This window comes from Gadus morhua, chromosome 18 (genome assembly GCF_902167405.1).
Source record: "Gadus morhua chromosome 18, gadMor3.0, whole genome shotgun sequence".
Classification (NCBI taxonomy): domain Eukaryota; kingdom Metazoa; phylum Chordata; class Actinopteri; order Gadiformes; family Gadidae; genus Gadus; species Gadus morhua.
The window spans coordinates 15373918-15388917 of NC_044065.1; the positions used below are offsets into that span (position 1 = coordinate 15373918).

The window sequence follows — 15000 nt, forward strand, 5'->3', positions numbered from 1 at the left end:
TCCGGACCGGGGGGCCGAGTCGGAAGTCATTCAGCCGCGCGCGTCGGCCTAATCTGACGGCACAGGCTAACTAATGTCAAAGTCCCGCCAGAGCTCCCCCTGGGCACACTTGGAGAAGATAAAAGACAATTGAACCAGAGGTCTGGGGCTGCTGCAGACGGGCGGAACAGAGCTAGCCAGCGCCACGGGGGGCGCGACTCAAGTCAAGAGAGGAAGATTGTGGTTCTAAGGGGAAACATTACGCAACACATATATAAATAAACAGGGATAACACTCGCAGGCGATTGCGCATTCAACACGCGCACACATACGCCATAACACTTGTCTCTGAATGTCCCTGTAATTAGGTGCTACATACAATATTAACATAGCTATCTATGTAGCCTGACAGGGCTGTGAGGGGGGCTTAGTCAGTGTGTGTGTGTGTGTGTGTGTGTGTGTGTGTGTGTGTGTGTGTGTGTGTCTGTGTGTGCAATACGATCTCAAGAGACATAAACATTGTATAACCACATAAGAAAGTTTAGTTCACTGCTCTAATGATACACAGACGATCCATGGCTGCCTTTGGGAATGTCAGCACACATCGAGTATTCGATCATTCGTACATACCCACCCACTGTTTATCAAACCATGAACATTTGGAGTAATTCCCATTCCTAGTTTATTTACATTCATTTACGATTTTATAACAAAACAACATCTCTTCACGATTAATCCCATGATGCATTCTGATGATGTTCAAGCACTCTACACGGCTCAAACTCACGGCTTCAGTGGACACATGACCCCTGGCTAGCCTACAATTAGTCACACTCTGTGTGTATGTGTGTGCGGGCTGAAAAGTACCCAAGTCTCTCACCAAGCCATCTGTTTGAGTGCCCCTCTGCCTAGCATGTATGCAGAGATCCCATACGTGGTGTGTGCGTGCGTGTGCAGACATTTAAAACACTCCCAGCTCCAGGGAGTCATCCGCATACATACGATATTAAGGCTAAGCCTTTCGCTTACCTCTCCCAAGATAATTTCTGGCAATTTTTTTTCCCCACACAGAGTCTTCTATGTGTGAAATAAACAAGCCATTTATAGAATATTGCCTCACTCTCCGCACCGAAGGTAAATCTCTGTGTGCCGTTTGGTGGCAGGCAGGTCATTTCATTTCTGGGATGTTTGGCAATACACACGCAACACTTTGAAGGATTGAAATTCAGAGGGCGATAGATTGGCAGACGAATGCTTTTGCTGGGGAGGATGAGTGGTGTTGACTTGATGCTGTAGCCGTTTAAATATTTATTTATTAATAAATTATCAAGATCCAAGTTGTGTATAATATCATCAATAATTGTTGATGCACAGTTGATGCACATTTGACATTTCTATTTAATGGTTTTCCCCTCCTTTCATCCCAGAACAAGAATTATCATAATGAAAATAAACATTAAAAATGCCTTTTGTCGACCGACCTAGGGCGGTGTCAAAAAACATTTGCTGGAGCTCTAAGACTTCTTCTTTGGTTTACTTTCTAATCCTGGAAATACAGAGTGAAACCAGCTCCTCTGACAGTTATAAAATTGGACTTCAAATAGCGCCCGAATTACAGTATGCGGAGCGACGTGGGGAGAGGAGGCGGGCCCGTACACCCAAGCCCCACACTGCTGTCATCTTAGGGGCGGAAGGTCTGTCCCAAGAGCCTCCGAGGGAAGATTAAGAGAAAGGAGAGAGAGAGAGAGAGAGAGAGAGAGGTACCGGCCAATCTGCCGAGGCGCCCTTTGATCATATCCTACCCCTTCCCAAATGTCTCCAACTGGGCGGAGAGCATTCCACACACACACACACACACACACACACACACACACACACACACACACACACACACACACACACACACACACACACACACACACACACACACACACACACACACACACACACACAAAATAGAGTATTTTACGGTTCAAGACATGACAAATTTAAAGCAGCAGTTTGGTGTTAACAAGGTCTTCCTGGCGACTGTGCCTTGGCAATCTCTCGGGCTTGTCATAACGGCGGCTGTGATGTACAACACCTCTTTGTCTCGTCCTCCGCCCGCCGGCTACCTCGGCGCTCCACGGCGACAGTCAGCCCGCTAATCCTGTTCAACGTCACTCTGCCGTCAGACTCCAACACACAGAGACCGCGTGAGTAGCTGCACCACAAACCTTTAGTGTGTGATGGGGGGGTAGGGAGTTATGTTCCCGCTTCCTGAAATCAAAACAGGCTGCCAGTAATTCCTTAGGACGATACTGGGAACAATAAGAACAGGGCAAGAGGAGAAAGAAAAAAAAAAAACGTGCTTCCGTGAACACGGCAATTAATCAATTAGCCGGCGCAGATCAATACAGCCGGCCCGTTTGGCGGGCTGACAGCACTCAGGTGTAATTAAAATTGTAAGTATTGAATAATCAAGATGGATGGAGCACTTCCCGCTGGTCTGGCTCTGCAGAGGGGAGGCTCTCCTGCTCCTACGACTGTGTGTGTATGTGTGCACGTGTATGTGGGTGTGTATGTGGGTGTGTGCAGGTGTGTGTGTGTGTGTGTGTGTGTGTGTGTGTGTGTGTGTGTGTGTGTGTGTGTGTGTGTGTGTGTGTGTGTGTGTGTGTGTGTGTGTGTACGTATATTGGTGTGTGTCCATGGATGCAAGCACATGTGTGTGTTGTACACAGAGGTGAGCTCAAAACACATCGGAAACGAAAATGGCCCGTGTGCGTTAGAGTGCATCGGAACACACACACAAGCGCGTGTGTGTGTCGGAAGGTAGAAGCAGAGGTAGCCGTCAGGGGTCGGAGGCGGGGTCAACCGTGGCCGTAATCCCTACGAGGCTAAAAGCACAGCCTCCCACCACATCCATCTCAGTCTGTCACCTTCGCTTACCGTCAGGTCAGCCCCGTTAAGGCGGCCGTTAAACCGTTAAATGATTCGCTCAGGCGTGCAGCGCTTCAGAGCAAACAATAATCAAGATGTTAATCTAACAAATCCTGGCTCAGCCAACAGGTTAAGTGTGTGTGTGTGTGTGTGTGTGTGTGTGTGTGTGTGTGTGTGTGTGTGTGTGTGTGTGTGTGTGTGTGTGTGTGTGTGTGTGTGTGTGTGTGTGTGTGTGTGTGTGTGTGTGTTGGGAGGAGACAGGGGGGAATCGCAGTGTTGATGCTTCACAAGGATGCGGTCCTAAAGTGTAAAGTGGCCCATCTATTTATTTTTCCTCGACTCTGGTGGTCAGGGACGACCGAGGCCGAGCTGAGGAAGAAAGGATCCTCGTCCATTAGTGGGAGCTATGGGCTGAGGTGCAAAGGGGAGCGCTGAAGGTAGCGACGGCATTCGCGGATGACAATCACCGTGGAGAAGGGAGAGGCGGTGGAATTTCAGGGAGCTGATTGTGAGCGGGTGACACTGTGTGGAAAGCCTGGCTAAAGACTCGATTAGCCTCAAGATGGATACCAACCCCCCCCCCATCTCTGTCTCTTTCTATCACATTTCTATTACCTGGATGGGTTCTTCTTTTTTTTTTGGAAGAATTAATCTTGTTTACATGACAAACCGGTAGGAATTATGTGAACTGAGCTTCGTGTTTACACCATGTTTGCGGGGAATCACATGAACTTGTGCTTCAAAAGAAGCACCAAAGAGAAGAGTTTTATTTCCAACCAAACAACATGTTTTCAACCGTATCACAAATAGCTCTCACAAAAACATCAAAATAAAGAATTCATCTAAAAAAAAAGAAAATGTATATTGTTAGGCTCTCTCACAAGCTCCGATGTGATTTTTGTAATTCTTGGGCAATTACCAGACATTAAAACCTAATTACTGCCACGAGAGAGAGCATTGCACTTATGTCTAAAAAATTCACCTAAAATAAAGCTAATTTCTCTAGCTGCCATTTTTCATTTTCATCTCCCTCTCTTCCTCCCTCTCTCCCGGCTATCTGCCATGTATAAATGTGCATCCAAACCGTAATCTTTTCTATATTTTGCTTTGCCTGCATCTCCAGTAGAACCATAGCGATGACAAATGGCCTCTGTGCTGACTGAGATCTGTGCACGGCAAATCCATTTGTTGACGACTTAACAGAGTCCAAAAGTGTGCTGGGGGAGACAGTTCGGGGGTGCATGGCTCACATACACATATGCAGACACACACACACACACACACACACACACACACACACACACACACACACACACACACACACACACACACACACACACACACACACACACACACACACACACACACACACACACACAAAATCACATACTGGCCAATCAATCTCATGCACCATATAAGAAAGAAAGGAATATGCATGACTCTGAGCGGCTGTGTTATGTGTCCATACTGTGTGGGCGGTTTGAAGGGAGGTTTCAGGGAGCATTACAGACGTAGGGAGACAGTGTACGAATAACACAGCCATGTTGGACCCAAGGTACCGAATGCGACAGTGTTTATCTGCCCACATCCCATCTGAGGAGCCTCTGCTATTACCAAGCTGCCGGGCACACCCTCCCAGTAACACCACCGGGAAAACAGAACACACACAAACCAGGGACCTCACTGAATATAAGTCAACGTGAAAACTCAAGCCGTCGCCCGTATCGGTTCCTTCTGTAATATATACGGAGGGGGGAAAAAATAAGTAATGATAATGACAATGTTAAGCTATGATCACTTCTGGAAGCGTCATGTTGTAATCGTCCTCTAGTGTCGTGTTATTATTATGTGAAGCACATCACCGCGCTCTCCCGTCGAACCAAAGCATGGCACAAATCAAAGTTAAGGCAATTGCAATCATACGCAGCTCTTTGGCAAATGGCAACAGCTGTTTCTCTGGGTCAAAATTGCAGTGTAATTGCACACAGTAGCATATGGTTATGGCTGATTAATCCAGCGGGGGTAGAACACGCCATTTATTTTTCGTGCGCGTGATAGGCAGCTGGCCTCCGGGGCTGCGTTTTGACCGGTAATGGGGTTGTTGGGGTGGGATGATGGGGGAGGGGGGGGGGGAGGAATGGATCTTTGATGAGATGTCTTGGGGAGAAGATGGGGCAGATCGCAGGGAATCGATCAGGCTCCCACTCCATCTCCATGCCAAGGCCGTGAATTGATCTCTGGGTGACCTCTGGTGACGTGAGGAAGAGTCATGGCGTGCCACCTGGGGCCGGGGGGGGGGGGGGTCTTGTCTAGAGCCACACACCGTGTGCGGTTGTGAATTACATGGATGGTCTTGTCTCGAGCCCCACACACGGTGTGTTTGTTAATTACATTGAGTTCTTGTCTACAGCCCCACACCCTGAGTGTGTGTATAACAGGCGTAATGAAGATGGATTTAGTGCTGTTTTTAACAATGCATATGTTGTGACACATGCCGTTTTTTTTCATTTTAAAATCAAATGTAAAACATTCGCCTTTCACTCGTCAACTATATTATATAAACTGTATTATATATAAACTTGCTTATGGGTAGGGATTTGAAAGAAATGTGGTATGGCAGAGGAATCAGTTCAGTAGGAGTAATCTCTGTCTGTGGGTATGATACTCAGAGATTAACCTAGTCAATTTCAGCTGTACTGCTTGCTTGGCCACTTGCAGCCCACATCAATGTTAATTGTAGCATGTCAATCAAACCAGCCCATACACTTCCATTAAAATGAAATGAATGAAAGTGTGCAGGCTTCGTAATCAAACATAATTCAGTTGATCATTTCACCAAACAAACTAAAACTTGTGGAGAATTCCATTCACAGTGTAGTTTTTTGGCTATGAAGAAAAAATTAAGAGAACCTACTCCAGAATCTACAAGTATCACAATTTTGCTTTCAGGAATGTGAATGCAACATGATTGCCTTTCCATTGAATTCTAAGTGGTCAAATAGGCCCCCCAATTACTCACACGCCACTGCATGCCAACCTGCATGCACAGCATTTATGTGCGCGCACACACACACACACACACACACACACACACACACACACACACACACACACACACACACACACACACACACACACACACACACACACACACACACACACACACACACACAGCAATTCATATGCCCATGCAACACTCTGCTCCGCCTCCCCTTAGGGAACAGCAATTACTAGGGGGGTTCAGAGGTGGTCTCCCCCACTCCCCCCCCAGTCATTTCCATTCTAAACACTCCGGGTACCGCATGGCCGAGCCCGGCTCTGAAGCCTAGGGTACCCACTGGGACAGGGCCCACGCGGATCTCCTGTTTGGTCAGACGACGGCTGTGACAGGCAGACAAGCCACACACACACACACACACACGCACACACACACACACGGAAGCAGACATCTTCCTCTCTGCACACACACACACACACACACACACACACACACACACACACACACACACACACACACACACACACCTTCCTTCTCTGCCACTTACTGCCACATAAATCCCAAGAGAAGTGAAAGAAAGTTCAACTCCATAATCACACCGGTTGCAAGTCGCTATATATATATATATATATATATATAAATATATATATATATACAGCTATATTTGATCCACAGAACCTTCCAGTGGGCAGATTGAAAGGACATTAAAAGTACAGTTTGACATATACCCCCGCCCCCACTGCCAGCGGGGGAGATTGTTGCTGATGTGTCGGTTATCCACAGCAGGACGGATGGGTTTGACTTGGTCCCCTTGAAGATGAAACCCGAGGAAATGCGAAACCTTGAAAGACTCGGGGTGAGTCTCCTCGCACGCGGGCCTTGATCAGGTCCCAGCCGCGCGGAGGCAGTAATCAGCGCGGGATTGGAGGGAAAAGCCGGGCGCATCAAAAGGCAAACAGGTGAAGCCATCAAATGCGGCACGGCAGAGCATCAACACAACCCGACGAGGCCCCTGTGCTCTGGCCCTTCTTCAAAGACAGCGAGGCGGATTCCACCTGCGGGGCCCACACAATAAGCACAACCCCGTAAAAGCGCATGTATTTATATATGGGTTTACACGCCAACACGATGACACAATCGAATATGATTGCATCGTTATTATTGTTGCTCTGTTTAAGATAAATAGGGCGAGCGTTTTAGTTTATCAAGCACGTTCAGAAGACTCGACAGGTATAATCCGCTCCAAAGAGAGAAGCGATTGCAAATGCAGCTTCCCCATCACTGCAATGCCCCAGGAGGAAGGTGGACTGGGAGCAGGGGGGGGGGGGGGGGGGGAGGGGGCGGTGGGGGAGCTGAAGTCATTCTAACCCTCGACTCTGGAGCCTGGCCCTGGGGTTTGTCTAATGGATTATCGCAGACGTCAGCGTCCGCTGTGTTGACCGTCCGGCTCCCCAACGGCCCACGCTTTGTGTCCGGGCCGTCCTGGCATTGTGGACGGAGACAAGCCTCAATTAAGAAGCCAAGCGGAGGGAGAGGACAGGACAGGACAGGGACGACACAGGAGCCAGAACCCTTCGGAGACACCGCGGTGGCGGAAGCGGTGGCGGTGCTGGCAGTGGGGCTGGGGATTGGGGTGGCGGTGGAGGTGGCCCAGACAAGCGGGCGCGATGACAGCGAGTGCGTGGAGCGGGAATAGACTGCAGGCATGGCCGTCACCCTCCGAGGTGAACCCCAACGCCTCGCCCGCTCAGCCCAGGCTGCCTGGGACGCCATCAAGACGGGGAGCAGGCGAGCAGAGGAATCTGAACTAGAGTGCATCTCTTTTTTTACCCTTAAAGTCATGTGCCGGTTAAGAAGACAGCTGGGAGGAGGGAGGAGGAGGGGGGAGGTGGGAGGAGGACGGTGGGGGGGGGGGGGCAGCAGCCATCTGAGAGCACAGCGTTAAAGCCTTCCCGGAGTTTGCTCCGACGAGTTTAGGGAGGGGATAGAAAGTGTCTGCTGTGACAAAGAGCACATTAGCTAGCGGTGGCGCCGCTGAATAGACCGAGCTGACATGGCATTAGCTCCGCCGCCGCCACCGCCACCTGGGAGCGTCCTACACGCAAAAGGCGGCCATTGTTTGTAGCTGGGTCTTTTTTTTTTTTTGCGCCTCCTCCCCAAAGGTTAGGCTCGCCTTATCTATCCTGGGGAAAGTAATGCACATGAAGCAGGGAGGTTTGAAAGCACACGGTTACACGGTGGGAGACGCTGTGGCTCCTTCATAAAGATGCTAATGCACACCGTTCCCTGATGTATTTATGCAAGGGTGAGATAAGGTAAGCGTGCTATTTCGAGAATATCATGTATCCGAGAAATAAAGGCTACGTTTCGGGTATACGTGAAATTGTATACAAAAACATTATACGAAAGACACTTAGCCGCGTCGATGGGAGACGAGGCTACCACACAGCACACAAGAATAGCTTATATTTTCTTTCTTCATTCCGTTTTGTCGTCCCTCAACAGAGCCACGGGAATTGAAAAAGGAAAAAGGGTGCAGATTGTCACAGCGTGAGTCGTGTTTAAAAAGAGCCATCTCGATGAGCTCCCTTAGGACACCTCCAGCACGTCGGCGTACAGTACTATTATTCAACGTTATTATCATTAGGTATTCGACATTATATGTAACACAGTCAACAATATATATTATCCATTATTAAGCACAACGGGCGTCTCTTCCACTAGCAGCACTTTGATACGCTACAAGGCACTTCAACTTTTACTAACGACCCCATCGGCCTCGGCTAGATGCTTTTAATTGGACGTTGGTTTAAAAGAGGGAGGGCGGGGGAGGGGGCGGGGGAGGGGGCGGGGGGGTTGGAGGGTGGTGAGAGCGGCAGGCTGACAATAAGAGAGCAAGGGAGAGGGCAAGGGAACGAGTGCACGAGGGAGGGAGAGGCCATTGTATCAGGAGTCCACAGTAAGCAGGATTTAGAGAAGTCAGTGTAATTCCTTTCCCATATACGGGAAACATCTGTTGGCTGTGCCGGGGTGTTGGAGACTACGATTTAAAAGCTGCACTATAAATATACTGTGGGTGGCTGGGAAATGCTTCAGCATCAACGTTTTACAGGCTACGCCAGGAGGATAGAGGGTGTAGGGTGCGCTGGGATTTTTGGGCTTTGTCAACGAGTGAGGCGTTCACAAGAGTGCCAGGTTGGGAAGAATTGGTTGATATTCGTCCCTTTACCCCCCCCCCCCCCCCCCCCCCCCCCTCAACCCCCATCTGTCCCCCCAAGAGAAAGAAAGACTCGCTCTGCCCTTGGCAACAGCACCTGCTCATGGCTCCTCTGTTTGCAGATCACGCCGTTTCACACGGTGAGCTTCGATACGATGTTTGTGTGTTTTGCACATATGACCCGCGTCTGGGAAAACGTTGAGCTGGACACCCGCGCAACGGAAGGCATGAAAAGAAAGAATTATGGCCACTCATCGTAATTCAGCCTAGGGTCTCTGTGAAGACATTGGCTTTGTGTGTTAACCAACGTCTTGGCAGTGAATGACCAGATCCCATTTCATCCTTCTCTGTCATCTTCTCTGTCAACCCACACAAAAGAAAAACCCTATTCCAAACAGAACGCCTTTTTAATGTCGCACTTGCTCTCTTAATAGAAAGTGAAATTGCAAATAAGCTTTTAAGACACCGACTTCAGTTGGAATACATTTATTGAGTGTGTGTGTTTCTGACTACAAGAGTTTTGTGTGTTGTTTTTGGATCTGAAGGCATTCATTTCAGCCCTCATCTTTACTGATTGCTTCTCAATTAATGATCAAATATGGGGCTGTCCAAATGCTCGCAAACAAATCTCATAAAATGTCTTCCGAATTTGAGCAAAACGTTTCCTCGGTTCTGTGGAGCTCCTTGAAGCCCTCAAGGAGCCCTCAAGAGAGGGAGAGAGAGTGAGACAGAGACAGACAAAGAGACAGAGAGACAGAGACAGAGAGACAGAGAGAGAAATACAGAGAAAGACAGAGAGAGAGAGACATTGGCATTGGCAGCAACTGTCCCTTGACCTATCTGGAATGAGGCTCTGTTGTCCTTGTTGTTGCGATGTTGGCTGTTATTTATCACATAACGCTATTATCTCTGGACAGATATGTCAACACTGACTATATACATATATATATATATATAAATAAATATACATACATATTCACACATACACAAACACATACATATATATATGACACTGCTAATGCTGAGCGCAACGTGTTGTGACCTATAGTAAACATAGAATGTATTGGACAGATGCTCTATTAGTACATCACACATCACAGGGCGCTGGGAATGCATAGCAACAGAGCAGCCCCCCGGACTGGCAATTAAGATGAATGACAAATCAGAGCATGTAAAGTCTCTGATTTGAGAGAGAGAGAGAGAGAGAGAGAGAGAGAGAGAGAGAGAGAGAGAGAGAGAGAGAGAGAGAGAGAGAGAGAGAGAGAGAGAGAGAGAGAGAGAGAGAGAGAGAGAGAGAGAGAGAGAGAGAGAGAGAGAGAGAGAGTCATTTTTTTATTATTAACGTTTACATTAATTAATGTAAGGTAGACCCGAGTCTCTTATTTTTGTGTGTATTGGGGAACGCAGAGGGAATGGGTCAATGCAGAGTAATTGGTGGCCAAAGCATGCAACACATATTTGTTTAAGTATTTGTCCAAATCTCTCTCTCTCTCTCTCTCTCTCTCTCTCTCTCTCTCTCTCTCTCTCTCTCTCTCTCAAAAAGCATTTAAAATAAGGGGTGACTTAATAATGGTTGGTATTGAAGTGGAACAAAGACAAATCACAAATGGAGGGGCCTTGATGGAAATGTGTTATCTAATTGTAGTCTTTTCGAAATTGCTCTCTCAGGCACACACAAAATTGGCTCCTCAAGTAGCCCCATTCCACACAACCACACACACACAGACACGCACACACAAGGTGCGCAAATGCAATGCAGGTGCGGACACACAATCAGTATCACCAAATTGAATTAGTACAGAAAAAAAGAACACTTGGAAGCAAAGTCATCTGATATTAGTATACCTCATGACCTTCAATGAATAGTCGAGTCTAGCGGTAAGTGCGTTCAACTGCCAGTCAAACCGTTCAGGGTACAAACCCCAATATTCAGCCGAACTTGAATCACCCAAGATGACGCTCTGGATTTAAACCAAGAAAGACCGAATAGTGACTAGAATAAATTGTTGAACTTTCTGTCAATTCGTGCTGATGTATGTATCTGTCACAGTTGATAGACATGCTTTCAACCGCAAATTTCAAATTCTTTCCTACCAAGTCAACGGTATGTGGACGAGCGGTGGGACGATGAATGAGTGCCCAGAGGTCACAGGTTGACATGCCAAAAAGGGGGCATCTATAACTGTGTCAAGGTCAAACAAGAAGCCTGCGTTCAGAAACATCGGGTTCAAATAGACCACCACCCCAGGAATCCCAGGCATGCTTCCCGGTGCCCAAACATAAAATAGCCCTTCAGCCCCCCCTCGGGCCCTCTGCCCCTTGCCTTCCAATTCTTTGATGCAGCCCCCGTGCCCCAAACACACACACAGACACACACTCGACCTCTCATCACTATCTTCACCGACGTTAATCTCCAACCAGCGCGGCCAGCTGCGTAGAATAAAAAAAACACTTGAGTCGAGCTAAAAAAAACAGCACTTGGTGCCTTGAGTGATGCATGTGTGTGAGATTATGGTGTGTGCGTGCGTGTGCGTGTGTGTGTGTGCGTGTGGATCATCTGTGTACACCAAACGTAACATTCCAAGCGAGCGTCTGTCACTCCCCTCCCCCTGTCTCCCTTCCGGTCCCCCCCCCCCCCCCCCCCCCCCCCACACACACACGCCTACACACACACACACACACACACACACACACACACACACACACGCACACACATATATACAGGGGGGGGGGGGGGACCGCCGCTGCACCGGCACTGAGCGGGTGCCCTGCCCCACGCCGGGCCACCGCCGCTGCTATGAACGTCACTTCAAGCAGCGCGTCCTGGGGGGTGGTCCCGACACGGGGTCTGGGGGGGGGGGGGGGGGGGAGAGGCCGTTACGAGGGGGTTATGAGGGGGTGATGAGGGGACCACCCTCCATAAACCATAAATTGATGGTTACGGGAACATTTTGGATGTTTTGTTGGCAGTGAGGGTGCTTAGTTGGGATGGTGGTGAACCCGTGGCACAGCACTCTGCGAGGGCCACAGTGTTTGGCCCACCTTCCTTCTGTGATAGCCGAGGGAAAGTTATCGGTCAACCACTGGATTGTTTTCTCTTTTGCTGCCACAAGAATGTGCTTCGTGACAATAACGCCCCTTGCTTCGGTCTCCGAGAACTTGGTGTGTGTGTGTGGTTCAGGCAAAGTGCATCAGCCACCAGCCCCCCCTGTTCGCACGCTCTCTCTCTCTCTCTCTCTCTCTCTCTCTCTCTCTCTCTCTCTCTCTGCAACAAAACCGTGAAGCACGACAGCATCAGGCTGGTTTTGGAGTTAGATCAAGCTCTGTGCCTGCCTGCTGCCTCTATAAAATAGGCTGTTCTTTTTCGGGGGGGGTTGGGGAAGAGGCCATTAAAACGTGGCCGGTGCTGGACTGCATGTCCATGCAGAGGGCCCCGTCCGTCCGTCTCTCTCTCTCTCTCTCTCTCTCTCTCTCTCTCTCTCTCTCTCTCTCTCTCTCTCTCTCTCTCTCTCTCTCTCTCTCTCTCTCTCTCTCTCTCTCTCTCTCTCTCTCTCTCTCTCTCTCTCTCTCTCTCTCTCTCTCTCTCTCTCTCTCTCTCTCTCTTCCTCCTTGCCCGATCGGGGCCCTTAATCATTGGAGAGAAAGGTGGAAAAAGAGCCACACCACAGTCTATGGAGAGCCCAATTAAAATCCCACATCTCCTGACCCCATGAGCCAATCCAGGAGCACTTGGGCAGCAGTGCAGGCAGGGGGGGGGGGGTTTGCAGGCTGATGGACAGAGACGTCATCTCCACACTGCCTGTTTTTCCACCCGAGCTCGGCAGACGTTGAATGCCCCCTGTGGAGCGGAGGACAGCCTTCGCTTGCATGAATTAACCAAACTGGCAAGGGGGTGGGGGGAGGTGGGTAAGCAGGAAGGTAACCGAGATGTGTTAACAGGCGAGATAAAAGAGACAGTGTTGTGGGGGGGGGGGGGGGGGGGGGGTGTAATAGAGGGCTACTAGGAACAAGAGAGAAAGATAGATATAGTGAGAGAGTGAGACAGAGAGAGAGAACGTAGGCGAGAGGGTGAGATAGAGAGTGCACTTGAGAGAGAGAGAGAGAGAGCTAGCCATGTGTCACCTACGCGGTGCTACGCCAGCTTCATTATACGTGTAATGATAAGAAATGGGTGGTGCAGCCACACACTGCAGCACAGCCAACAGAGTGCAGGTGTGGGTCACGCTGCATCTCTCAGAAGTCTGTGGCTCTGGTCGTCCCCCATACATATAGAGTAGGTCGTTTTGGGTCGCCTACGCATCCTTTGAGGATACGTGACAAATCGGAGGGTATATATTTATTCTATCTCGGTTCGTGTTTGATGAATAAAACATTGAATAAAGAATCTGCAGTGTTTAATCACAGACAATAAGCGGAGGGGTGCTCTCAATACATTGATTCCCCCTAAGAATTCACTGGGAGTTCAAGAAGTCCAACAAGGTTTAAGTGCTGTATTATTTCATTAGGGGATATCGTGAATCTGTCGCTGGTGGCAGTGTGCCTGTCATGGATTCTTCTGGTGGATGCTGCAAATTGGCCATAGCTCTTCTAGAGGTGTTTCCTCTCGTCGAGAAAACGGGTCCTTATGTATTATTTTTACTGGTTTTAAGATCCACTGACGTTGCCCATGCTTTAACTGCGGGGTGTGACCGTGCGCTGGAACACTTTATTTACAGTGCAGATGTTTGTTTGCTGTGCAAACATCCATCACCACGGGATGGCTTGATTAATTAATTAGTACGTATAAATCAAGTTAGCATTTTCAACAGGTGGGCCTGTAATGACTATCTAATAGCATACTGTACGAACAACAAATATAGGCCTAATTGCTCCAACTAAGTTTATATATAATTTGCGTAAAACGAAATGATTCAACTGCCAAAATAACACTGTCAAATTTGGGATATGGTAAATTTTCCAATGTAAGCCTATAAGTAAGTAGGCTATAGTATATAATATATATATGTATCTATCTATCTATCTATCTATCTATCTATCTATCTATCTATATACATACTGTATAAATATAAATTGACCCGAGTCTGACCTGAGATGCGTAATACGCATCTCAGTGACATAAATGGCATAATTGTGAAGTTCATGGTCACCATGTACCGCATAAATTGAAAGAGCAGTAAGCACTGAGAAATAGTTCAGTGTGCGTGTGTGTATGTGTGCGTGCGTGCGTGTGTGTATGCGCGCGCGTGTGCACGCTTGTGTGTGTGTGTGTGTGTGTGTGTGTGTGTGTGTGTGTGTGTGTGTGTGTGTGTGTGTGTGTGTGTGTGTGTGTGTGTGTGTGTGTGTGCGTGCCAGCATGCGCGCGCGATTTTGTTTGCGTGCATGCGCGAGCGCTTATGTGAGTGTGTACGTGTGAAAGCATACGAGATGAATGGGTACATCAGATATCCTACCCAGCAGTAATCTACAACTCCAAACGATCCTCAAAATGAAACATGTCCAGCCCAGAACTTGTAAGCCATGGAGTTATGTAGGCCTGGTAAGATGGCACCCCGTGCCTCTCCAACAGTATCCCCGGGTATCTTACCTTGTGCTGATGTGCCGTAAATAAACAGGGAAACAAATACAATCCACGTGAGGCGCCACATCTGTCCGCCGGCATGGTCCCCGCTTGGTGTCCGGAAGAAGCAGGTGAGGTGGACGGCATCTGCCCCACGCGCTCCAGACATGTTGCGCTCTCGGGTCGTACACGCGTTCCGCTCCGGGGCAGTGGTCCGCACGCGGCGTAGGGGCTCGAGTCGTCTCCCGCGAGGCAGAGCGCCAAACAGCAGCACGGGGCGCAAGCAGAGGGGCAAAAGTGCTCGAGCCGGCGTCCGAAAAAAAGTATTTT

General features: G+C 48.7%; 1 protein-coding gene across 4 annotated transcripts in view; it reads right to left on the reverse strand.

Moving 5' to 3' along the window:
• The window catches only part of LOC115531103 (protein sidekick-2), a 286697-nt gene that overhangs the window by 271454 nt on the left and 243 nt on the right, over positions 1-15000 (reverse strand). For all 4 annotated transcript variants that reach the window (XM_030340152.1, XM_030340150.1, XM_030340151.1 and 1 more), the window contains exon 1: positions 14698-15000. This exon is cut by the window's right edge and continues 243 nt beyond it. In XM_030340152.1, coding sequence (XP_030196012.1) covers positions 14698-14839 — 142 coding nt within the window. In that variant the 5' untranslated portion in view covers positions 14840-15000. The remainder of the gene's footprint in view (positions 1-14697) is intronic.